Genomic DNA, 25,607 nt, shown 5'->3' with positions numbered 1-25,607 from the left:
TTTCTCCATGAAAAAAATCCTTCAGCTACAAGATATGTTATGCTTTTTCTTGGGAATTTTTAATCCACCCCCCCCCCCCCCCCCCCCCCCCCCCATATCTCAATCCAAAGCCTTTTCTGCATAATGAAGCTGTTCTAAAACACTGAAATTGTTGTATATTTAATCCATCATTTGCGATTGTGATTATTTGCTTACAATTCAAAACCTGTTTAAAGATCCACTTCCACTTGAAGGAAAGAAAGATCAAATTCATGATAGCAAATGACAATACATGTATATCAATATTCAAGCAAAGTAATGAAAATATCCTTTGTTTCAAAGGATAAACATAGATGACAGGTGCACATTGTACAGGTGGCAGCTGAATGCATATACATCTGTATTGAGTAACATTTTTATTTGATCATCATGGAAGGATCATCTGCTATTTCCAACTGACGAAACAAAGCCAATTCAGCAGTTAGAGAATTCACATTTGAATGTTAGACTTTTTTTTTGTAACACTGAAAATCAAGGTTCCCCTCATTTGATGTATTTTGTCCTTCCATCATCCTGCTTCAGCTTTATTTGAGTCCTTATGTCAGTTAAGAAAGGCTTTAAAGTGAACAGATAAAAAGAAAGAAAGAAAGAAAGAAAACCTGCATAGCTCCCCGGGCCTGACCTACACCTTCTCCCCGGACTTACTTGCTACATGGCCCTGCTGAATCCCAGCAATTTGCTCTACAGCTTTAGTGTTTAAATGTTTAATTGAGCCACTCATATCCTGAACTGTGTTACTGTGTGTGTATGTGTGTGGCCAAGGAATAGTAGAGGTGTGTGTGGTATATGGAGGCTTTCATGCTTGAAATAAAATGGGTTTGAAATAGATTCAGCAAAAGGTTTCTGTGCGTCCTCCTAATACAGTGTGATACTGACATTGGAACTATGCTATTGTGTGTGTGTGTGTGTGTGTGTGTGTGTGTGTGTGTGTGTGTGTGTGTGTGTGTGTGTGTGTGTGTGAGTATATATATATATATATATATATATATATATATATATATATATATATATATATATATATATATATATATATATATACACACACACACACACACATAAAATTATGTAGCGGTGTCTGTGTATTCTTTTTTTTTTGTCCTTCATAAGCACAAATTACTTCTTGGATGTATACATACTCCTACACATGTGTCCATACATAAAGTATATCTATATATATTCTAACTGCCATTCACGTATACATACTTTGCGAACGTATGCACACTTAATGCAGATTGTCTCTTTCTTTCCCAACTCGCACATAGAATATATACGAAATGCCCACTACCCCTCGACATGAATAACACAAATGTATTCAGCTCAAGTCCTCTGAGCTGGAGAATAAGATCAGTCAGGGAGCCTTTGACCCTCGTCCGTGGCTGCATTAGCACGTCACAGAGAAACAGTGAGAGGAGCAATATTGTGTGTGTGTGTGTGTGTGTGTGTGTGTGTGTGTGTGTGTGTGTGTGTGTGTGTGTGTGTGTGTGTGTGTGTGTGTGTGTGTGTGTGTGTGTGTGTGTGTGTGTGTGTGTGTGTGTGTGTGCGTGTGTGCGTGTGTGTGTGTGTGAGCTGCCTGCTACTCACAGAGTGTTTATAGATGGTTTTGTATGCACAGGCATGTATTCATGCGCATGTGTGTGCATTGTCATAATCTCTAAGAAACGAGTGTTTATTCTTTCTTCTGGCGGTGGCTCAATCAAAGAGCTTGTGTAAGTTGTACTCATGATAATTGGTGAGCTTCAACACCTCAGCTACTGCTGCTATCAGCTTGAAATGTATCCATTGTGATCTCTCTGCCTAATATTAACAACATACATTCTCGACTTATCTTTGTGTCCGCTCATTATAGAGTATTTATATAAGACTTAAAATAAGTAGATGTATACATGTTTGTATAATTTGAAAGACAATAAGTGCCTCCATTAGCATTGTTTCACTTATCTATGGATTAGATTGCGTATTTGTTGTACATCAAAGCATGGTAATGGGACATTACAATTTATTTTACATTTTCATATATTGGAATACTTGTATGTAACCCGTTTACACAATCAATGTGTCCCATGAACACACCGGATATACAGGTCATAGCATTTCCCAGGATCTTCACAATACTGATGGACACTTAGCTCTGAATAGCACCATCCCGCTGAGCTGCATAACAGTCCAATGGTGGTTGGCTAATTTCACCGAGGCAGGCACACTGTGCCCTCTCCTCCAGCAGCCACAGGATATGAGATGTTGATCAGATTTCTATAATCAATTTACCAGAGCAGGTGGTATAAATCCTGTCCATTCACTCATTCTCTCTCTGCCCCATCACCCCTCCGCCCGCTTCCACCCCATCTCTCACTGTCTCTCCCAGTCTTCCTCCCCTCCCTTCGGCATCCTGCTTATAGTTAGATGAATAATTCAACAGCCAATGTGGTGAAAGGTGGAGTAAACAAGTCTATTGCCTAATATCCCGAGAGGCTGCCAAAGAGAGACGAGCGAGGGCAGAGAGCTAGCAGAGATAGGAGGATGGAGCAACACAGGAGGAGGGTATCTATGGAGAATGGACATCCAGAGTCTTTCCTCATGACCTGCAGTCATTTACACTTAGATTGACTCAGAGGTTGCGCCAAAATGGCACAGCTGGCTTCAAGTGGTTCCCCCTGCTTTCCTCTCTTGAGCCACACATTGGCAACCATTAATAATGAAATCATACAGTGAAACACAACACCTGTGAGACAGGGTGGGGGAGAATTCAGGGTCCCTTTTTTTGGTTGAGACGACAGTTCCCGAAACAAAAACAAGGTTTCAAATCAGCCGATACTTCAGGCTATTGTATAACACCAGACGTGACTCTTTGTTGGCTTGCCAAATGTCATGGAGAATAATTCTATTCAGGTTTGGAGTGTGAAGAAAGCCGCCTTTATTTCAGCACAAGCAGGTATAAAGAGCCCATGCCGAAACACGAGACAAGCTCAAATGAGCAGCGCAGCTTTTTGGGCTCACAGTAAATCCAGAGCAGGGAGAGTTCTGAGGACACAATGTGCTTACATAACAAGCAAATTTAATCTCACACTGGAGTTATATTTACTGATTATGCGAGCAGAGCTACTGATTGATGACTCACCCAAAATTCAATTATCACTCTAAACAGTTTTATCTGAAAATTAAATTAGGATTTTTTTTTTTTTTTTTTTTTAGAAATACCATGGCAATTAACAAAAAAAGAGGGCTATTTCAGGGAGCTGGGGATGGGATGTGGGTTGGGGGGGGGTCTCTATGTGCTGAGTTTTTTGTTTCTGGTTGAGTTTTCTCAGGGGTCTCTGGTTCCACTTCAGGTTAACTGGTGACTAATATTAGCTCGTAGGTGTGAATAAGCACCTGTGTGACTATATGGCTCAGAATTTCTCCTTTGATGAACTGGTCAACCTGTCAGCTGGGATTATCTTCAGCCACGTACGACATACAACCCTGCAAAAATTGGATGAATTGATGTAGGCTACAGATGTATGTTAGCTATTTCTGGTTGTGTCTGTTTTTTTTTAAGCTGGCATATGTGTGTGTTGCTGTATTTCGACGTGTGTGAGAAGGAGAAGTACTCACTGGCATGGTCTGGCTGCCGTGGAGGGCACTGATTGCAGACTGAGCCTCGGTGTGTGTGGAGAACTTAACAAAGGCGCAACCTGGAAGAGAGAGCAGATGAACACACCATAAGCACACTCACATGCACGCACGCGTGCACACACGCCCACAAACATGCATGCACACGTAGATAATCTGTGTATTGTAAACATATTCAGTTGAGCGGGTATTTAAAAGTCTACCATATATTAATGAAGGAGGGTGAATTATATTTGACACCACAAGAATCGCTGTGCAGTCAGAGGCTCTCATTGCACAGCAGGCTGCCCAACTCCAGGCATTAGGCAGGCAGACAAGCAGGCAGAAGCTGCAGGCTAAAGATTGCACTGATGAAGCAGAAAAGCATGCTCTTTAGCACCACATGCCTGTCTGTGCATATTAAATACAAGCTAAACTGGACCAATCTCAAACTGAAAATACTCTGAGAACTCTGAGAGTATTTTTCATTGTTTATAGAGCAAAATATTCTGAGCAGGTGTATGTTAATATAAAGAGAGGACTTCAAGGTCTACAGAACTAATGTGTTTTTGTCATGGTGATTTGCACGTGCCCAAACATTCCAGCCTAACAGACAGCTATTGCATGTCTCTGAAATGAATGTATAATATAATGAAGAGGGCCAAATAAACTAAAACAAGTAAAATAAAAAAAACACACACCTCAATGTCACATAGAGACATGGGGGATTGAAACTGGCTCGGCCACAGTCAGACATCAGGACAATTCACTGAGCCACTATGGTCTCTTATAATTACACGCACATTTACCTAATTTCATTTTATTTGAAGTTTCTTTCTATTATATAAACCTCTTATATTTTACTCCTCTTATCTATCCTGCTTGACCCGGTTGCTCTGCCATTCTTCCTCTGTTAATGGGCTTATCCCTGTGGACAGCAGCCGATCAAGATGCCCATTCAGCTGTCAAACCACTGCCCCCTATTGAGATATGGATAGAAAAGAGCTGGAGCTTGTGATGACCTGCACAAGGACTTTGCTGCAATAGTGCAAACCATATAACAGTATAATCAGTGACTTAACTCTTCATATACCAGCAAACCATGGATTGTTTCTTTTGGTGGTGACAGTTTTTAGTTTGATATTATATAGCTTTTTGTTTTTTTGGTTGGCTTTGTTGTCGAGTTTTATTATGCAATCTATTGATTGTAAAGTTTCATTGTTATTCCATAGATTGGGCATAAATAAGCCACTAGCTTCAGCCTATTTATTGTTTGTCATTTAATGTGTATAGAATTTGCGTTTGTGTTTGTATTAGGAATGTTTTGACCAAAAATAAACTGTTCATTCATTTGCACGTTCTTTCATTCATTCATTCGTTCATTCATTCATTCGTGATGTGTATTACATTAACCACTAATGAGTTTTTGTTTTTTTTTAACTACAAATGAAACAACTGATACTTTCAGTACTTCGAAAAAATTGGATCCTGCCGTCCATGGATTTTCAACTTCAGGACCAAACTATCCACTTCCTAGATGCAGCGTCAAGCAGTTTTTGCTGCTGCGCTAAACTGCCGCTTGCTTGTGTGACTTTCTGCCAAAGGTTTTGGCATCGGCGGGTGAAAGGCACACTCAGTTGGGATGAGGTCAAATAACTGACATGGACAATCAACAATAGCCTCTTTTGGTGCTTTGAGATGATCTCGGAAGTCAAATTATAGTCGAGGTCATTCGTATCTATAAGGGAAATAATTTCCTCATCAGCTGTGTATCATGTGCCTGAACATGAGCAAGAGGTTGGGCTCAGTTCACCTCTGTCAGCAGTCTCATCATCAATAACCATCAGTGACCCAGTTCCTCTGGCAGACATACTATGCCATAACACTGCCTTCACTGTCTTTGACAGATGATCAGTGCTCGGCTTTAGATTATGCGTCCCCCTATCCTTCCTCTATCCATAATTTTACCTTCCTATCACACTGGTACAAAGTAATCTTGGTTTTATCTCCTTCCAGAGCGAGCTCGACCTTTAAAGAGGTACACTCGTAAAGTGCAATCTGGCTTTTGAATTTGTGGGTGTTACCAGTGCTTTGCATCTTTCAGTAAACCTCTCTTTATTTACATTCATGACGGTATCATTGTACATTGTGACTATCATACACCTACCTCCAATTATAGAATGACCTTGAACGAACCAGTGGTTCTAGAAATGTTGCTTAATAAATGTTTGCAAACCCATTTTAGACATTTCCACAGCTTTTCTGGTATTTTTATCATTTATTTTTGTTAAAAATGCAATAATTGTTGCACCCTCAAAACAGTATGAGGGGCATATTTTGTCTTGTTAGCTTATTATGCCATCTCCTTCACTTGACATGTTTTTAAGGTGAATAGTGACCAAAAAAAAAAGGAACTGAGAAACTGAGAAAGCACATAGAATCAATTGAAATATTTTTATGCCTTTCATCAAAGAAGACAGACCAGGTACACCTCGGCATGACAATGCAACTTGTAAAATTTTTTACAAACTTGCCAAGTTAGGGGGACTGTCGAAGAAATAACTGCAATTCCTCAACCATCAGTGTATCATTTTAGGAAAAGTTCTTGAGTAAAAGCTGAAAATCAGCAATTTTATCACATCTTGATTGCTTTGTTTTAAGTCTATGGTTACGTCAAAATATAAAAAAAAAACGTATTTTACAATTAGACCTGACTCCATTGCAGAGTCAAAAAGGAAAGAAACTTCCAATGGTTGCCCCCTCTCCCTCACTGTGGGGCAACTGAATTGTTTTGACATCCATCTTTTCACTCTCCTCCTTCAAATCACAGCAGAGTCAAAATGCTCTGGCTTCAAACCCCTCCAGATATAATTCCACAACAATTTCCATAAGCGCTCAGCACTGGCCGCGGAATTGGCTTTAGAGACGTGAAAACCGAGTAGTCCCTTTGCTCTTTGCTGCATGTCGGAGAGAATTGATGTCTCTTAAAGTTTGGACTATCCTAAAAAGGCCTGCAAAATATCACCACAGTGCCTTGATTAACAGGTCAAATTTATTAATTACTATTGTGTGAATTAAAGCATCTCCGTCTGGCCATTATATCTTTTTCAAAATCATGTGTCAGTCAACAAATTCATACATTGTGAACTTCGTATAACTCAGTAGAAATATTTGAAGTATAAGGTCATAAAAACAACAACTTTAAAGTCAGAATTCTGTGAAAAACATTTTGACAGTGGCCCTAATTTTTCCATATCAATGAATTTCCATTGGAAATATAAAAATAAAGTCACAAGCCAATGTTTTAAAGCTAATTTGGTAAGGCCAATGAAGAAAACTCAAACATTTACTGGAAGTTTCTGTAATAGGCTGTTATTACACTGCTTATTATCAATGCAAGTTACAGCATGACGTGTTTGTAGGAGGCAGTACCTGAGAAAAACTTAAACAAAACAAAGTTTATCACATAAAAACACTATAATTATGTCACAATTTATCAGGAAAAGTGTTGGAAGATAATTTCCAGTAGAACAATTTTAATGAAACAACACTGTCCAACAACAGCCAGTAAACCATCATGGCTCCTACCTTTGCTGTTTCCATCCGGACCTCTTAAGACCGTACACTCCTCAATGACTCCATAGGGTTCAAAGAGGCGGTAAACATCCTCCTCGGTCTGTTGTTTGTTCAGCATCCCAACAAACAACTTCCTGTCTTCTGGAACAAAGAAAGAGATGAAAGGTCACATTACAGCATTGACCTCAATTATGAAACCAATTTGAGAAAATACAATGGTGAATGAAATATTGCCACCGTCGGCAGATCAGCAACAACAATTTAAAAATAAACCTCTTTTTTTTCCACTGAAACAAACAAAGATATATGCTCACAGAGCTATTGATATGGCATGACGACTGTTTTGTTTATTTAGTGTAGCTTGGACTCGGATCACATTGTATCAGCTTTGTTTCCAGGACTAATCATTTTATATCTCCAGTATAAGTGGGCTTAGTCCCATATGGGAACTTGTACTGCAGCTGTTGGGGGTAAGTGAGTGGTCAGGGGTAGGAAAGAGGAAAGCAAAGAAGAAAATGGTTGACTAATGAAGAGGCTTCTCACATGCACACATAACATGCAAGCCCACCCAAGACAATGAGCGAATCTTTGGTCCTTTAAAAGCACGAAGGGCTGCAGGCGGCTCCTGCCTCCAACACGACAAGTACTGTAGCACTGTACTGACTGCAGTCTCTCTCTCTCTCTCTCTCTCTCTCTCTCTCTCTCTCTCTTTCTCTCTCTCTCTCCTCACACTGATTCTTCACCCCCTCTCATTCTTTTTCAGCTGCCTCCCTTTCGCTCGTCTTCTCTTTATCTCTCTCTTACTGTACTAATTGCTGCTGATCCAGTGTTTTTTTGTAGCCAGAGAAATATTTCAGTGTGCTCTTGGTGAACATTTCTGTGTTTCTCCTGTGAGCAACAGAGAATAGGAGACATGCCATGAATAACGCTGACTTTTCAATAGATGGCCTGTATGCCACTGAGTCCTGTTAAATGCTGTGGGATCTGATCTTTACCTTGACCCGGCACACTGTGTTTACTGATGTACTCTGGCCTTGTATGATTAATGCTACAGTACAGCGTGTCTCTACTGGCAGCAGAAGCACTAAAACCTTCCCTTTATACATATTGTTTCTCCAACTCTGACCTATGAAGCCACAGTGGGGAGACTGAGTGAGAGACAGGACTGCTGTGAAGAGGTTGAGAGCGGCATAAATTGCTGCCATGCGTACTGCCCAGTGTCGGGGTGACCTGTGACAACTACTGAGTGTGTCATGTTGCTGTCGTTCCCTGACCCAGACAAAAGCCGATACCCACATTCCTGCAGTGGGCATGGCAGAGAGTGGATGTGGACATGGCACCCTGCAAGGGTTTCAGCACTCAGCGCCATCAATGATGCACCTTAAAAATAATCACCCCTGTCAGAGCATTGTCTGGGGAGGGGCGTCCCTTGTGCTGGGTCCTTATTGCAAGTGGCAGGATCAGAGGCTATGTATCAAAATGGAAGTGATGCAATGTGACATCTGTCAGGGTGGATTGGAGAGCATTTATCTGCAAAAAAAGAAAAGCCCTGAACTGGAAAATGAAAGGCCAAGATGGCCCTTCCTTTTGCTGGAGGGAGAATATAAATTCTGAGGTTGGATCGGGTGGATGAGTCAAGGGTGGGTGGGGGGCAGGGCTGGACAGCACACAAATGTTTCTGAATGCCGCCAGACCACGTTTCACATACAGTTGTGTACACTGCTGGGGAGAGGCACAGGGAATAAACCATGTGACCACAGTTCCTCCAGAGACGGCTTTGGTTTTAACGTCTCTCTTCAGGTTAATATACCGGACAAGACATTAATTAGGGCATAGCCTTCATCATTTCCATAAATGCTGCACTCTGACAATCACACTGTTAACTGCATACATATACCATGTCTTTCAAATACAATACAGAATCCATCCTTCAGCTCACAGAAGACTGGCAAGTCACATCCAGCCGAGTGGAACACTATATAAATGTCTTCAAGTGTGAAGGGATTATTGGTCACTATATATCCCATATGCGCAGAGGTGTCACAATGGGCTAGGCAATTGCCTTGTGACCTGAGCTGGAAGTGGCTCCCCCAAAGAACATTGGTCCATATCATAAACATCAGCGACACATCTCAGAATATTGTCAGATTGCAACAACACTGGATTCTACGTAATAGGACCCCCTGCTGACTGCTTGGTGCCTGATGCTGCTGTTCTGAAGCGTGTTGAAAAATGAAGTGTTTCCCTGCGACCAAGTCCCGCCAACAATTATGTGAGTTTATTGTTCAGTGCACAACAAAAACGGCTCATCTTAATGAAATGGTAGCTCATCCTCTTAACCAGAACCTTTTTTAAAAATGGAGTAACAGTTTGATGCTAAAACAAAATTTTATTACATAAAAAAAAAAAACATTTTCAACACACCTTGAATTTATACCATGCGTAAACACGGCATGCCAACATTTTGCAAAGATCTTTTTCCTGTTATTCACAACAGTGGCTTAAAGCATAAGCCTGGATGTCATTTCAAAATACTCCTTTTCGTCACCTATTAAAAACATATTGCAATGGGAGGGAAAAGAAACAGGCACTACATTAAATCAAACATCAAAATAATCAAACGTTTAGATTGTAGGCAAAGGCGCCTATCCCACTGATCACAACATTATTATTTTATTCTGTGAAATTTGAGAAACCCCCCCCCCCCCCGAAAAACAACAACATGGATTTCATTTCTTAACAAAGCACTGCTTTCAGTAACCTTGATAAAACATATTGCAAAGGGCCAACAAAGGTGCCTCTTGCCTGATCAGTCTCTAGAAATGCTCCTGTATCTACGTGATATCGGTCCACTGCTATGTGATACTCAAGAGACCTGATGTCAACTGTCTTTTGCATTATGTCTGGCAAAGATACTAATCTAAAATACGAGCATGAAATGACAGCATGGTAATAAATGTGTGACATTACGTGATTTTCCTTTCGTAAATTTGCAGAACATTTAGCAGGAATTCTTCACCTGTGTGGACAAAAGCATGTTCAGGAAGGCAAATATACTCTGAAAACAAGCTAACAATGCAAGAAAACAGATCATCTAGGAGATCTGTTCCACCGTCTAGGATTGTGCACTGGCTGTTCTCATCTAAAATGCTCCTTTGGGAACCCACGTCTTGTGTTCATCGGCAATAGAAACATTATCTCATTTATCTACAACACAGCAGCACAGGCAGTGTGTAAACAGACACTACCACAGTGCAAACCACCTACAGGCATTTAAACAAATCTGAATGAAGAAGAAAAAAAAAAAAAGAACAATTGAAGGACAAAAAAGAACAAAAATCCAAGTATAAACTACCTTACCATTGTACACTCTAAAACAGAGGATTAGAGATGACAGATCGCCCACCATGCCCACACACACAGTACACACATGCCCCACTGTTAACCATCTTGTAACTACAGTTTATTGACTTTTTCTCAGAGACATCACCTTAACCCGTAACACCAACTGCAACTGTTGTTAATTTGCATCCACCAGCTGTAGTGTGACAGGGTCTGCTATTTTATCAGTTGTATCTTTTGCTGGTAATTGTTAAGCTGCTGCTGGCTGCAACTGCAGTCAGCACTAATTGGTGGCTTAGTGATCAATGCTGCATTGCAAACCGTGCTACACTGGAAACAATCCGGCTCCATTCCTTTGCTATTTCACAATATGGCAAAGCTGAATCTATATGGTGATACTAGTTTAAACTGTAAAAAAAAAAAAAAAAAAAAAAAAAAGGGTATCTGTATCATGTCATCGGGCCATAAACTTGAGCAGAAACCAATATCTAAAATCTGAAAATTTGTTACTGTTCAAATCCTGCAAAGGTGATTTCACTCTCTTGTATGAGCAATATTCCTCAGTCTGCCAGAAAATCTCTATTTATTTTTGGATAATATGAATATCCCATATATATATATATCACATAGGTGTCAGAGGTCCAACAACATTGTATTCAAGGTGTATTGGCCCAAACCCAGCCTTGATCCTGAATTTCAGCCAATATCAGGCATTGGGCATTGATCAAGTCTCAATATCTAACCATTTGCTTAAACAAACCTTAAATAAATACATTCTCGACATCAACTCTAACTTTAACCTCAGTTTATAGGTCTAACAACACCCCAATCAGATCATAAACATCATGGCTTCCACCCTGATTGGCAGCTACCCAAAGACTAAACACAAAACTAAGCATCTTCATATTCTTCAAATGCATTCAATGGTGAGCATTACACTGTCTGAGTAAGTATGTTTGAATTATATGCATCAACCAGTGATTGTCTGACTCTCCACACAAAACTGATCAGGTTAAGACAAGTCGTTATGACATTTTCAAAATTCCCAAGCTCTTACCCTAAGAATAATCCTAATTACTAACTTCTATAATAATTGTGACCATAGCCTAAGTGGAAAAAAGAAAAGTAGTGAGCTTGTTGAGAAATGCCTTGACAAAATGTTGTCAGTGAAATCAATACTGCAGAACAGATACAAAAAACTTCAAGTTCAATAAAATAGAATTTGTTCTATATTACTTCTTACAATCTGCGATATGGATGATCAGCAAAGACTATTTTTGGATCACGCTTTTTTTATGGGACTCATTTCTCTTTTGTTAAATTTTTACATGTACCCATAGAAAATGGCTTCTATTGTACAAAATGAGAGTAAGAAACAGAGCTGTTTTTGTTTGCTTACATCATAACAGCCTATTCACTGTGGATATTATCATATAGTAGAGCAATTTCATAGTATTTAGATGAATTATCATTACATAAACAATTCAGGGGTCCAATAACCACCAGCAAGTATACTGTGAAAACTGCGCTGCATGCTGACATTAAGATGTGTTTACATCTCACTGTATGCAGCTTCATTGTGACACACCACTGGTGTCCTGAAATTCCCCCCCCCCCCCCCCCCCCCCCCATGTTTAATTTACTCTGTGGAACTAAACAGATGCTTGTTTTGAATAAATGCATTGGAAATTAAACTCCAGAATAATGAATTTGCAGTGGGTTGCCTGTTTCTAGTGAAGTTTTCGGGGTTCATTTGAAGCCGTTCAATCAATATAAGCTTTTTGGCATAAGTGTGTTGACATTGCGTGAACTCTTAAGAGTCGCTGCACTAAAGAAAATTAAATCAACAATATTTCATATCTCAATTCTTCACACTGTAGTCTGGCCAAAACAGCGTCAGCATGGCAAACAATATCACTGTAAATCTTTTTTTATTCGTGTGCTCTAAATCTCTGCTCTGCACCTGCTTTGTTAAACGTGTTTATTTTCATAGAAATTTCGGCGACTCCTCTTTTCGTACAGCACATAAACCTTCGGCAGCTCTGTCCACTGTATTGGAGACTGATTACGTGGTATGATTACACTGCTGGGGATTTTGACAGCAAACCGAGACTTATTGAATAGCAATAGGGCAGCGTATGAGTATTTTTTTTCCTTTTTTACAAAACAAGACTGAAAAGAAAAAAGGAGAGAATGGGTGAAAGCAGTATAATGTAAAGAAGAATTGGTGAATGAGGGAGAGAGTGAATATGTGGAAGAGTGAGGATGGTGAGCCTATACTGTAAATTGCTGTGCATACAGTCCTGCATTCCTTGATAAGCCTGGATGAATGAAAGGAGGAGGCTACTGGAGTTGGTAAGTCATTGTCCGAGGTGAGGAGGATGTGGAAAAGTGGAGGTAACTGAGAAGTTGCGCAATCGGAATGAGGGTAACAGGTGTCAAGAATACAGAGCGGCTACCAAACATGCTCGCCGATTTTCGAATTTCCCTTCTCTGTCTGCCTCTTTGTTAATTGTTGCAACAGCACGGGGATGCGGATGGAGGGACTGAGAGATACTGTGACAGAGGGAAAAGGGTGTGTGATAGAGAAAAAAAGTACTTGTCAGATGGATGGGGAGGTTGCTATGACAACTACTTATACAGCGGGCTGTCAGTCATGTTTCATTGGAGTTTGGAGAAGAGGGGATGAATGGAGGGAAGAGATGAGTTGGGGAAGGAGGGGTTGAAAAGGGGTCATTTCTCCATCTGTCTGCTGAGCCAGAGTGTAAATTTGACTGTCAGGTTTGCTGATAAGGACAAATTATGAACAATATTAGCTGGCTGATAAAGGGTGCAATAATGAATGGATAAATATATTAAAACCAAATGAGATAGCATCCAGTCAGAAACGGGCTCTGAGAAGCCATCCAGGTTTTCTCATTTAGAAAGGGGAAGATAAGAGCTGGTGAGAAGCTGCTGTGGAGAGGAAGAATCCACTGTAGTAGAGCTGGCTACTGTCGCATGCTTCCTTGTCAAAAGAAAGAAACAAAATCACTTTGTAGCAGGAATACCAAACATTGTGGCTTCCTCTCCCTCCTTCACAAGCCCATTATACTTCTCCAATGAGCAGGATGCCACACAATAACAGTGTCAGCATGTGTTCAAGTATAAAAAACACGGACAGAATGGAATGAAATTAATTAACCCTAAGAGATCACAGTGCTTAGCCAGTGGAATTTAATCCAATTTATTACATATAGGGATCTAACTAGGGTTGTGTTTGCATTAATGAGATGGTGTGTGCACGGGGGTGTGTGCATGTGCAGGACAGCACGCCGGTGCAAATGTGTGCCTCGTGTTAGGCTGGCGTAGGGCATCCTTCCCATCCTGCATAAAGTAAAGATTACTGATAGGAGTGGCTAACAACGAAGGCGTGTGAGGTTTGGCATAGTTTTGGGGTGACGAAGCCCTGCCAAATTAACTCCTGAATAATGAGCCTTTTATGTGCTGCGTTATCACCGGAGAGAGGGTGGCCACATATTTTGTAATAATGCAGGAGCGCACCTCCAAGAAAGAAATATAGGTTGATGGAATAGTTTGTTTACCAATTTTCTACAGTAAATTACCACTCCTGAGTGTGTATGCATTGTATCTGCAGCTGCCTTTTGAAGTTTGCAAGCTAACCCACTGAGCTGACAGCACAAACCGTAGGGCCTACCATGCACCCGCCCTAATGAGGTAGCTTATTAGCGACTACTCCCTCACAACTTCAGAGATGTTGCTTGGGAACAACACTGCAAAGAAAACAATACTGTGGTATGCTCCAAAAAAAGCCATCAAACCTGATCCTCCCTGATGTGCCAATTGCAACACTTCTATTGAAACAAACTGAATTTGACTGGAACAAAGGATGGTAGACACTTAAAAAGTGGACAAGTGCTCTAAAAGAAGATGCAATTCTGCACCTGCAACATTTACATTCTTCCGGCTATGTGGTGCATCCCAATTGTCCGAAAACTTAAAACTTCAAGATGTTTTCTTAGCTGCGGATCTGAAATTTGAAAAGACTGAAATGCAGTGATTATGAAACGATTGGAACATTGTTGAAACAAGCATGTATTTCATTACAAATTCATTGTGGTTCTCAGGACAACCAAACTTGGAAAAAAAAACAACAAATAGTGGATTTGAGACACAGTCGGCCAAATCCTGCATATCAATGACATAAATACAGTTCAATGCTGTTTTAACATGTTCTTCCTCACAGGAGCCCTCAACCAGAAATGTTTCTCAAACTACAGCTGTAGTGACACAGTGACACAGACTTCATTTCATGTCACAGTTTCATCATTTTGGTGTCAAGGTTGCTCATTGGCAGCTCAGATGCAACCCATAAAAGCCATCAGTAGAAATGCCACACAGCAGTATTTGCGAGGCCTTGATGCTGTAGAAACAGTCCGTCCTTCACTAACCACCCCTCTGGGATGGATTCCACCTCACTGCATTCACACACATACAAGCACACATGAGCACAGAGACACAAATTTGCTAGTACACACACACACACACACACACACACACACACACACACACACACACACACACACACACACACACACACACACACACACACACACATACACCCACACACACACACACACACACACACACACACAAACACTACAGACATGTGAGGGAATACACACAAAGTATTCATAAATTCATATAAACACACATTTAAAGAAATATATTTGCAACTATAGCACTCGGCACACTTCCTAAAATACATAAGAGTGTGTACAGTAGATGTGGTATGGTATATAAACAACTATACAGTATTAAGAGGAAAAACATGTTCGGTAAACAAACATCAGTGAGTGGGAGGATGCGGTTGGTAACTCTTGCATCACAAGCCCCATAGCATGTTAATCAGGCCAAAGAGCTTAAGATCAAACTGTGATGTGTTACCACACAGCTTCTGCATTTCTACATGTCCTCCACGCACACCAACCGAGTCGATTCCATCTCTGAGGGGATTTGGAGAACGGTGATCATCAATTTATTCTGTGCCGCTGGCAGAAACAATGATGGATATTATATGACACCTCACCTACACATCTGTGTGCATTCGCCCACATACACATGCATGTTTGTATGCACGCAATATGCACAAAATACACATGCTGCACAAGCAAGACCTTCTGAATGTCTTTCAATATTCTCCAAAGAGCTCCACACACTTTATGCATCACTGCGATCTAATGGCTGCTCTGTTCTATGCTGCTGGCTGAGGGATTTCAGCTGCATCTCGGCCCTGCTGGAAGCCTTGAACATACAATTACGGGACGCTAACTTGGTTCACCCTTTTTTCTGAATGTCCCATGTAAACCCTCTGAGGTGTGTAACTGTAACTGCTGTGCACATGTGTGTTCTCAGTACAGTTACAGTCCACTCATCGCCCAGCTGACAGCTCACACCCCCACCTTAGAACGAAACAGCTGAAGGAGAAGAACAGAGGGAAAAAATTGCTTAAAATATTTTATCTCTACCATATACGTCGGAGCAAATTTACACTCAATATGATAACAAATGTGAAATATTACTCACAGCTTTGTGTCGACTTCAGTGCATTACGGCTGTGGTCATAAATCCAGAAACTGCTGCGCAACGCGCATACGTACCTTCTGTATATAAACATTTACAATATGGCAGTGCCATTTATATTGTCTCCCTTCATAATGCCATCTGAAGGGCATTTTGGCATCCGTTATACTATGGATTTCCTCTCCGACATTTTCCTCTGTCCCATTTATTGCCATTTTTCTTTCCCATCCAGATTGTGTTTCTATACAGTAGAATGGGCCTTTTACCTTTGGCAGTATTTAACACAGCACTAGCCTGTTTCTTAATTATTTTCTCATCGCTCCACTGACACTGATTCATGAGGGTAACATTGGACACACCCCCTTGGCCAGCCCCTTCAACCAACCCCCACCTCCCATCCCCTACACACAGATTTTCTCTCTTTTCTTCATATTCCTCATTGTTGCTTTCAGCTGTTCTCACAACATTTCTCAGGCATACTTTCCAATCTTACTCAGTTTTCTTTCTCCATGTGTTTAAGTTTCTCCCCACTTATACTACCTTTTAATGATCTTGGATGGATAATAAGTTAACTTCAAGGTAACTCGTTAGCCATCATGGCTGCGCTGAAGTAATTACCTGTTTCTCATATAGAGGGAAAAAATATATACAGCGAGGGACAACAAACTTCATGATACACTGAGCCAAAACGAACTGAGCCCCTTGTGATTTCCTGCCCCGAGATATACTATATCAATATCCTCTCACCTCTAGACAGCTGCAATGTAATAATAAAATACAAACCCAAGCAGGAATGAAAACCTCTGTCTAAAAGAAGAAAATAAAGTGCTTCACTCTCTGATGAACCTGAAAAAACTGAAGAGGAAAAAAAAAAGAGAAATTATTATTTAAAATAGAGCTAATTGGGGAGAGACAGAGAGAGAGAGAGAGAGAGAGCAAAAAAGATGAAAGTGGTGAAAAGAAAAATGTCATAGGAGCACAAGAGAAAGAGGAATGGATGGGATGAGGCTTAGGAGATACAGTGCAAGGGGCCATGCCCAGCCCCAGCTCAAAAGAGTGCGAATGTCCCAGAATATGGGCTATCTCTCTGAAGCTTTGTCTGCAAGAGCAACTGAGCTGGCAGATGACTCTGCTGCACATGGACAAAAGAGGCTTACAGGCCACCCTGCATGTCAGCTTTAGCCCCAGCCAGAAGTGTGAGAGCTGTCGTAGAATATAGGGTGCAGTTGAGCACTCACCTGACAAGACCTACAGAGGCCTCAGAAGAAGTGGATTAAAACCTGCTCCATACGTATGTGACATCAACCAGCAACTTCAGTTTCCATAAACTTCAGTGATGTGCAAAACATTAAAGAAATAAAGAAAGAAATAAAAAAAAACCCCTGCAGTGTTAACAGATATGAGCATGGGTAGTGATGCATGAAGTAAAGTTGCAAATACATATAATTTGGTACATATGCCTTAAAGCATTTCACTGGAGTATTCTCCCTTTTTCACATTATCACTAGGAGCTGATGCTAAACTTAGAGCCTTTTTTCCTTCTCTTTTCTGTCGTGTGCTTTTTGTATGCATGGCCTCTGTAGTGCTGATGAGACTGGAGGGGGATAGCCTAACCCTGTCAGTCATTCTGACAGCCAGGCAGTCTTATCTGCTCTCTATTGGTGATGGTGCACTTTAATTAGGCTAGAAGGTCAATCAGCACCTTTCAGAGGATGTGATTGTACTGAAAGCATTTCATAATCCGGGACAGCCATAGTGTTTTCCTGGGAGCCTAAGGCAAGCGTGTCTATGAAGCTGTCTCTCTATTCTCAACTTTTTATCTATGCTTGTCTGAATAATCACATCACCTTAAATCACATACTTCTGCAGAGCCCTGCACTCCCGTACTAATGAACTGCTGCACACGTTCCCACAACACTGCTGGAATATGTGAAGAAACAAAAACAAAAACTGTAGACGTGAGAAACAGTGCAAATGCTTTTCATCAGGTTCTTGACATAAAAATGTGATTTGACTTGCAAGGCTGTTGAAAAAGGTGATGTTATTATTGTCTTTTATTATCACCATGACAGGGAAATGTTGCAAGTTTGCCAGCAACACCTATATCACCAAGGAAAACATGTGTTGCTATTATCATTATAGCGAATGTCACTGGATAAAAGAGCATCACATGCTCAGGGAGCAGGTTGTTCTTTTGTGAGAATAATACTAAATGGATACAAAAATACAAACATATCCTTCTTTTGACAATTTACAGATATACTTGCTTTCCTTGTATATGTTGTTATTCACCACCCTATTCAGATAAATTCATTTCAATTATGCTGACAAAACTGTTATGAGGAGCTCAACCACTAACCATCACATTGTCTTTCCCTTCCTGTGCATAGTAAGCTAGAATCACACACTGTTGTCTGAGGTGGGGAGGCTCGCTGACATTGCTAAAATAAGCACATGGCACAAGACTCAGTACACCCAAGCAGGCATATTTTCCTGAGAACAGGAGACGTGAATTATTTGTGAATTCACGGCAACAAAGAACCCCAAACAATGTTCTTCGGCACGCCCTCATCTTTAGAGGAATGTCCAGCATTATGTCTCGTCTCCTTCCTGCTCCGCCCCAATCTTCCTGACAGCTCATTTGTTTTCATTTCATTTCATAACTAATGAAACAAACGTCTATATATTGAGCAAACCATCAAGGGAGAGGGGGGGGGGCAGTTACATTTCAGCATTGCTGTATTACTTTATGGCATCAGATGTATTGGATTGTTTTTTTTTATTGTCATCGGAAACCATCTGGCATGCATAGAAATGCTTTGCAATCCCTGGACCTTCTTGTCAATAAAACCAGTGATCTGTAAGGTCATATTTTAGACCATAAATTTACCTAAGAAAAGTCTACTCAACATCTATACTTTAGACAATGATAGATATGGGCCCGTGTAGACATCCAGACCTGTCAAACTAGACCCTAATAGCATTAGACCTCAAAAAACAGATTTTCCTCACAGCAGCTGAGACCAAACTATCAGGCAGATGGCCTTTTCCTCCAGCTCTCTATCTCTTCTTCGCTCTCTCTTTGACAAACCTTACAGTAAGCATTTTAATTCCAGCTGACCTTTACTGATCTCACCCGGGCAGTTTTGCCCATTGCTTAGGGCCAAAACAAAATTAAATTTTAATTTCAGCTCAGAATATTTGAAGATGAAGATGAAGATGATTTTTTTTTTTTATCCTTTCTATGCAAAGGGGCTCAGTATTTCTGTTGCTTGGGTGCTCTCCATGAAAGGTTTCTCACTTTATTGCTCAGGCCTTGTTTACACGACAACAACGATTACGAGTCTATCTGCAAAACTTTCTTCACTTTTGGGGGGGGTGTTCATTTACATGACATCAGTGTGCGGATGCACTGTATCCGCAAAGTTTTTATTCCAGCTCCCAAGGTGGAAAGTTTCTTTCACGGCCGCTAATCCCTTCTGCAGAGACCTGCTGAAGGTTATTTAGCCTGTTACTGCGCCTGCGCAACTCTGCCCCTCCCTTCCCCTTCCATCCCCTGTAAACAAACATGGCGGCCCGCAGTGGTATGACTCGCGGCCAGTATTCTAGTTTCATCGTCCATATCAGTAGTTTTATGGTTGAGACTCACCCCTGATAACATCCGATGCGACATCAGTCCATGAGGGTGTCGGGTGCTCTCCATTTTCTTCATGTTTATAGGGTATTCTTCTCTGCACACGTCTGTGTGGCTTCATTACAAAAGCAAGCAACAGCACCCTGCCATGGCCTGGCAGACTAACTACATTGTTGTCCGCTGTGTCCGCTGCTGCAGTGTAAACACACTCCTTTTTTATTTTAACGGATTAGGCGTTGTCACGTTAAACGTTGACGTGTAAACAGGGCCTCAGACTGTGGTATATAGTGTGATGGCAGTGTATGAAAAAGGGGAAGAGAGAAGAGGGGGAGTGAGCACCGAGTCCTCAACGATCACATGCACGCAAACAGGATTGCATGGCACACATACACAGCAACACACACTGGCGCACAAACATACACAAGCTCCAACTTCAGTACACTGGGCACCAGAGGGCTTTGTGTGCGAGGCTGAGAAATGCCATGTCAGCACGCACCCCATGGAAGTTTAGAGGGGGAGGAAAAAAAACTCCATCTAAATAGCATAAAAAAAGGAAACGTGTGATGAAAAATGCATAGAGGGGAGAGGGGGACAGTGGCTCCCTGCATGCACACAGCTGTCTGCCAAGAAGCTACTGTGCCGCTTTACACTTTTTTTCCAGTTGCGTCAGTAGGCAGGGATGCTTCCGTGACTGACTGCACACCTCTAAAAAGATGACAGACATTAAGTTAAAAAAAAAATTAAAAGGAATCTGTACAAACATACCAATAGTTTCAAAATGACAAGGAGCTGTCGTTTAAACAAGAAATGTAATACGTACAGAATGCAGTCAGATTTGGTCAAACTTTGGCCATTATTTCTCCTTTTAGCGCATCAGTGCTAAGGAGGAAATCTTCACTTGCTCAATCTTCTATCAGATACATTCACATGTGCTATGATGAAGAGACCCTGCTGAACAGTTCGTGAGGCCAAAACTAGAAAAAAAAATGAATGAAATTAAATTGTGCTTCAAAGCTTCTTTCCAAAAACAGCTAATGTATTCCAAATGAGCAAAGAAAAAGCAAAAAAAAACAACAACAACAAAAAGCAACCTCTGAATACGTTTCTCCAAAGCAGTATGTAATGAAAATACTCTGGCAACACATTATTCCATTGATTGCAAAAGCTGTAGGCTGTCAATCCCAAGTCTGGGGGCAGTTATAATCAAAGAGGCAGTATTCGGAGCCATTCTCCGGGACAACCTTCACAAGACTCCCGAATCACACTGTAGAGGTGATGTAAGGATAGAGAAACACTGGCAATTAAACCTGCTGAACAATTCAATTAATTTTGAAAATTGAAATCTCCTTGTCCAGGAGTACTGCTCCACTCACCTGAGAGTGTCTGACTAGACAACATGCGCCACAAAATGTAGACTTTATTTAGAGTGTAATTCTTTCCAAACGTTCAGGCTGTTTGTTTGTCTTTTTAATTTTATATTTTTTATTTGTGGATGGCGAATGTCAGGTCGATCTGTCAAGGGTTTACTCCACTGCTATGAAAACAGCATGTAGCCCCTTTCCCTTTACAACTGTCTGACAGCGTTAATCTGCAGGAGACGGCCATGTAGACAGAACACATTACAAAGATTTAGGGTTGGGTAGCAAAACAGAAACAGAATTTAAATGGATAAATGTCTCTCTAGAACTGAACTTGTCTCAGCTGATTCTTCGTAAATCAGACCCTGCCTAACAAATTAATTCATTACAGCTTGTGCATATATGCATGTTGATAATTGTGGCCTGTGTTTACAGTGAGGGTTGGGTCTTGAGTGTATGTCAAATGTCTGGATTTCAAACATCATTTGCTGCTGTCAGAGTCGCCGTGTAGGCCATTGTAGGATTATCTGAAATTAGTTTAGTTAATTAATTTTAAAGGGCAGTTGCTTTGCCAATGATTAGTTATTATTATAACCAAGAAGGTCCAGGTTCAATTGCCTTCCTGTGTAGAGTTTTGCATGTCCTCCCCATGTGTATGCGTCAGTTTCCTCCAGGTTCTCTGGTTTCCTCCCACAGTCCAAAAACATGCATGTGAGGTTAATTGGTGAACCTAAAATCACTCCTCGGTGTGAATGTGAGAGCGTGTGGTTGTTTGTTTCTGTGTGATGGACTGGTGATGTGTACAGGGTGTATCCTGCCCTCAAGCATAGTGTGCTGGGATCGACTCCAGTGCCCCGCAAACCTGCACAGGAGTAAGTGGTTTAGAAGATGTATGGATGAATGGTTGGAGGGAAATATCTGGATTTGGCCTCAGAGTAAATACAAAATAAAGACATTACATATTTCTGTGTTTGTTGAGGTGTAGGCGGTTATAGATGCTGTGAATTAGAAAAAGAAAAAAAATCAATGTGAGAGCCTTTGTGCAATAGAGGCCAAGTGAGGTCATTACACTGACCCCACCACAGGTTGCTATTCCCATAGTTACTGTTGCTAAGATACTCGGCTGAAAACCCTGCCGGTGACAAACCACTTCACATGTTTGAAGGGAAGCTGGTTTGAGAGCAGATAGAATTCACCCTGTATATATATATATATATATATATATATATAGAGAGAGAGAGAGAGAGAGAGAGAGAGAGAGAGAGAGAGAGAGAGAGAGAGAGAGAGAGAGAGAGAGAGAGAGAGAGAGAGAGAGAGAGAGAGAGAGAGAGAGAGAGAGAGAGATGTAACTGTTTTTGACCAAGCATTGTACTAAAAGTGACTTTCCATGATGAAATTAATAATAACAACATGTTCCCAACAGAATTCGTAGTACCTTTTCCCCAGAAGTTGTTTTTTTCTGAAATCCACTGCAAGCTAAAAATCAGAGTCCAAAAACTATGAACAAAATGTTATTTTTAGTCTATTCAGCACTGAACAAGCAGTTCTCTGTTCCATATAATCAATTTATAAAGTGCTTTTCTGGTTAATCCTGCAGCCCATGGGGAAGTGAGAGAGACAATGTGCCAATTTTATTCTAGGATATTTTGTAAACACAATCTTTTGGAGACAAAAAATGTCTTTTTTTTTAGTCTGCATCTTTCCAGAAAGACATTTTGTGAAAGACAATTTGTTTAGAAAAGACAAAAATAATGATAATGGAAGGATTTAATCATAGTGTCATGAACAGGGACAAGGTTCCTGCCAAAGTCTTGATTGAAAATCAATTTGAATAATAAAATGCATAAACTGGTAAAGAGCTGATGCGTATAGTTATTCTTAACCAACTGAGAAATGACACACGCACACACACAATTAAAATAGCTTTTTCTTGGATTATTTCCCTTTTTCTTTTGGAACTATATTTAAAAATTGTTATTTTACTGTGTGACTAATGTCAGAGAAAAGTCCAACAAAAACGTCAACAACTTTTTCTTATTTTTCATATATCCAAACAGTTTTCTGCCACCCTCTTTGCTATATGTGTCCCTCCACTCAGCGTGAGTGCACACCTAAATAGAACCGGATCTTAAAGTGGGCTATAAGACATTTACACCGATGACTGCAAAAGAAGACCAGCTGTATTATGAAGGAACCCATAGAGCCTGGAGACCACCTGTTGTCTCATCTGCTCTGTGGATGGCGATACGAACGCTACATTAAATATACTGTATTTTGTTTAACTTCATTGCCCGATTCTACCCTGAAGCACAGTGAATGCACACATCTTCCCCAAAAATGAAATATCCCAATGAAAAATCCAACAAAATATGTGGTCAAAAATGCAGTCCTAATCTAATAGTCCTAAAAATGTGGGTGAAAATAGTCATGTGTACCGCAAGACACTGTTATTAAAGAAATCAAAGTCCAAGCGGTTATTTAACAGTCTTCAGATTAACTGCTCCTCCCATTAGTTTGTGTTGACTTCTGAAAACACAACAAAAGTAGGTGTATGTGTGGAGAGATACGAATGCCAGAAAATGAAATAATAAGAGTGGTTCTACAATTTCCAATTCAATTTCCTCATGCTGACCTGCAGTTACGAGATAAATCAATGCAGTGGGGAGTAAAACATTTTGAACCGAGGGATAGCAATAGTCCGTTCTGTTGTTGTTTTTGTTCTTTAACAAAACCAAACAGTGCTTTGTTTTGGAAGATGGCTGTGTGGAAATCAAATCACTCAGGAGTAAAACACTGGCACTTTTGCTGTCTGCACTAACGCAGACGTGCTCTCTCGCTCACAAGTTTTCAAGTGTTACAGAAAAGGCATTGAGTGTGTCACAGCTCCCCACCTCCACCTGCGTCCTGTACTGTGTCTGGTACAGATCTGATGCAGTTTGTGTTTTTCTTGCGTCAAAAGCAAGAAAAACAATTCCACATCACAAATATGCGCCTCTTCTCAGTGTGAAGGCAAAATAAATCAACCTCAAGTGTTTTAATAAAGTACAGCAACAGAGGAAATTTGCACAAATGTCAATAAATAAAGAACAGACTGTAATTTCCTTTCATTTTTTGTCACACCTTGTGCGCAAAATCAGCAAAGTGAGAGATCTCTGCCTTTCTCCCCTGCCTAAGGCGAAACACATCCATCACAGGTGTAGTCAACACAACAATTTGGCTTGAAGGATCTCGGTGCGTACACACTTTCCAGGTCTAAATTAAATCCTTGATCAGAGGTGTTACCTGAGATTAATTCGGGTGCCTCCATTGAACACAGGAGACTTAGACAAGGAATCCAGCTGAGAATTACAGCCACAACTTTCTTGTATAAACATCAAAGGGGTCGGGATAATAGGGAAACTAAAGTGGGAGAGAATGAGTACTGTCTCCATGGCAGCCAGTGATGGAGGAAGGCTTTGCTGACCGATACGTCACCACAGCAACTGACTCCAACAGAACAGCAATGTTACTTTGTGGTTCATGTGTACTATATAAAGAACACAATCAAATTGATAATTCTTTGCATCAATTCCACTTTATTAAGTTCACCCATTTTTTTTTTTTTTAATTATGTGAGAGATTTAAAATATGTGCAAAAAGTGGGTCTGATTTATTCATCAGTCGAATGTTCGACACGTTTCTTAGCTGGTGTCAGTCAGTGAATGAACATGGAGTCACACTCACACTGTGTTGTGTGAACAAGTCGCTGGTGGGACATTTCACCAAAAATCCAATTTGACGAGAAACAAATGAGGTTGGATATACATTTATGATTGCTCACCTCAACATGTATTCACATTATCATACCAATTGAAGATATAGTCTACAAAAGCAGCATAATACTAGATATTGATTTAATTTTCAGTCGCTAATTTCGTTAGGTTTGGTATCCTGACAGCATAAGATGGCATGCTGCCAAGAAAGTGCGTGTGATTTAGTGAGGTGCTTTGTGCTCAGAGGAATAAAAAATAATCTGACATACAAAATTGTGGCTGTGATTTGAAAGTGTACAACCCACTTTAAGTCACTAAATGTCAAGGCAGTAAAGCAACAAGCAAATTAGATCTTAATCTGGGATGAGTTTCACAATCAGCTTTTAAAAACATATTTATGGAATGAGTGGACACATTTCTACAAAGGTCAGTATTTAGTAACATGAACTGAATATTTTTTTTTGGGGGGGGGGTTTGGTTTTTGCTGAGTAAAATTTAATTAATTTAAAAAATGCCATACCTGAGACCTACAGTTGTAACTATTATGATAGAGCCTCAGCTTGTCCTCTTCAAAATGAACCAAGTCACAGCTTTACATAAACTAAGGATGGAACTCGCCACTAGTTAGTATCAGGATCAACTTGGTTGAATCACATATGCTTTATTCTTTCCTAACTGTAAAGACACACCTGAGACTTTTTTATGTAGTATTTCACATAGGGGAATAAGACTGGT

General features: G+C 40.5%; 1 protein-coding gene across 1 annotated transcript in view; it reads right to left on the bottom strand.

Moving 5' to 3' along the window:
• The window catches only part of celf5a (cugbp, Elav-like family member 5a), a gene marked incomplete at both ends in the record, with an annotated part of 175,729 nt that overhangs the window by 26,159 nt on the left and 123,963 nt on the right, over nt 1-25,607 (bottom strand). The window contains 2 exons of the mRNA XM_080506901.1: nt 3,631-3,710; nt 7,216-7,344. Coding sequence (XP_080363027.1) covers nt 3,631-3,710; nt 7,216-7,344 — 209 coding nt within the window. The remainder of the gene's footprint in view (nt 1-3,630; nt 3,711-7,215; nt 7,345-25,607) is intronic.

This window comes from Blennius ocellaris (genome assembly GCF_963422515.1).
Source record: "Blennius ocellaris genome assembly, chromosome: 12".
NCBI lineage: Eukaryota > Metazoa > Chordata > Actinopteri > Blenniiformes > Blenniidae > Blennius > Blennius ocellaris.
This window is presented reverse-complemented; position numbering and strand designations above follow the sequence as displayed.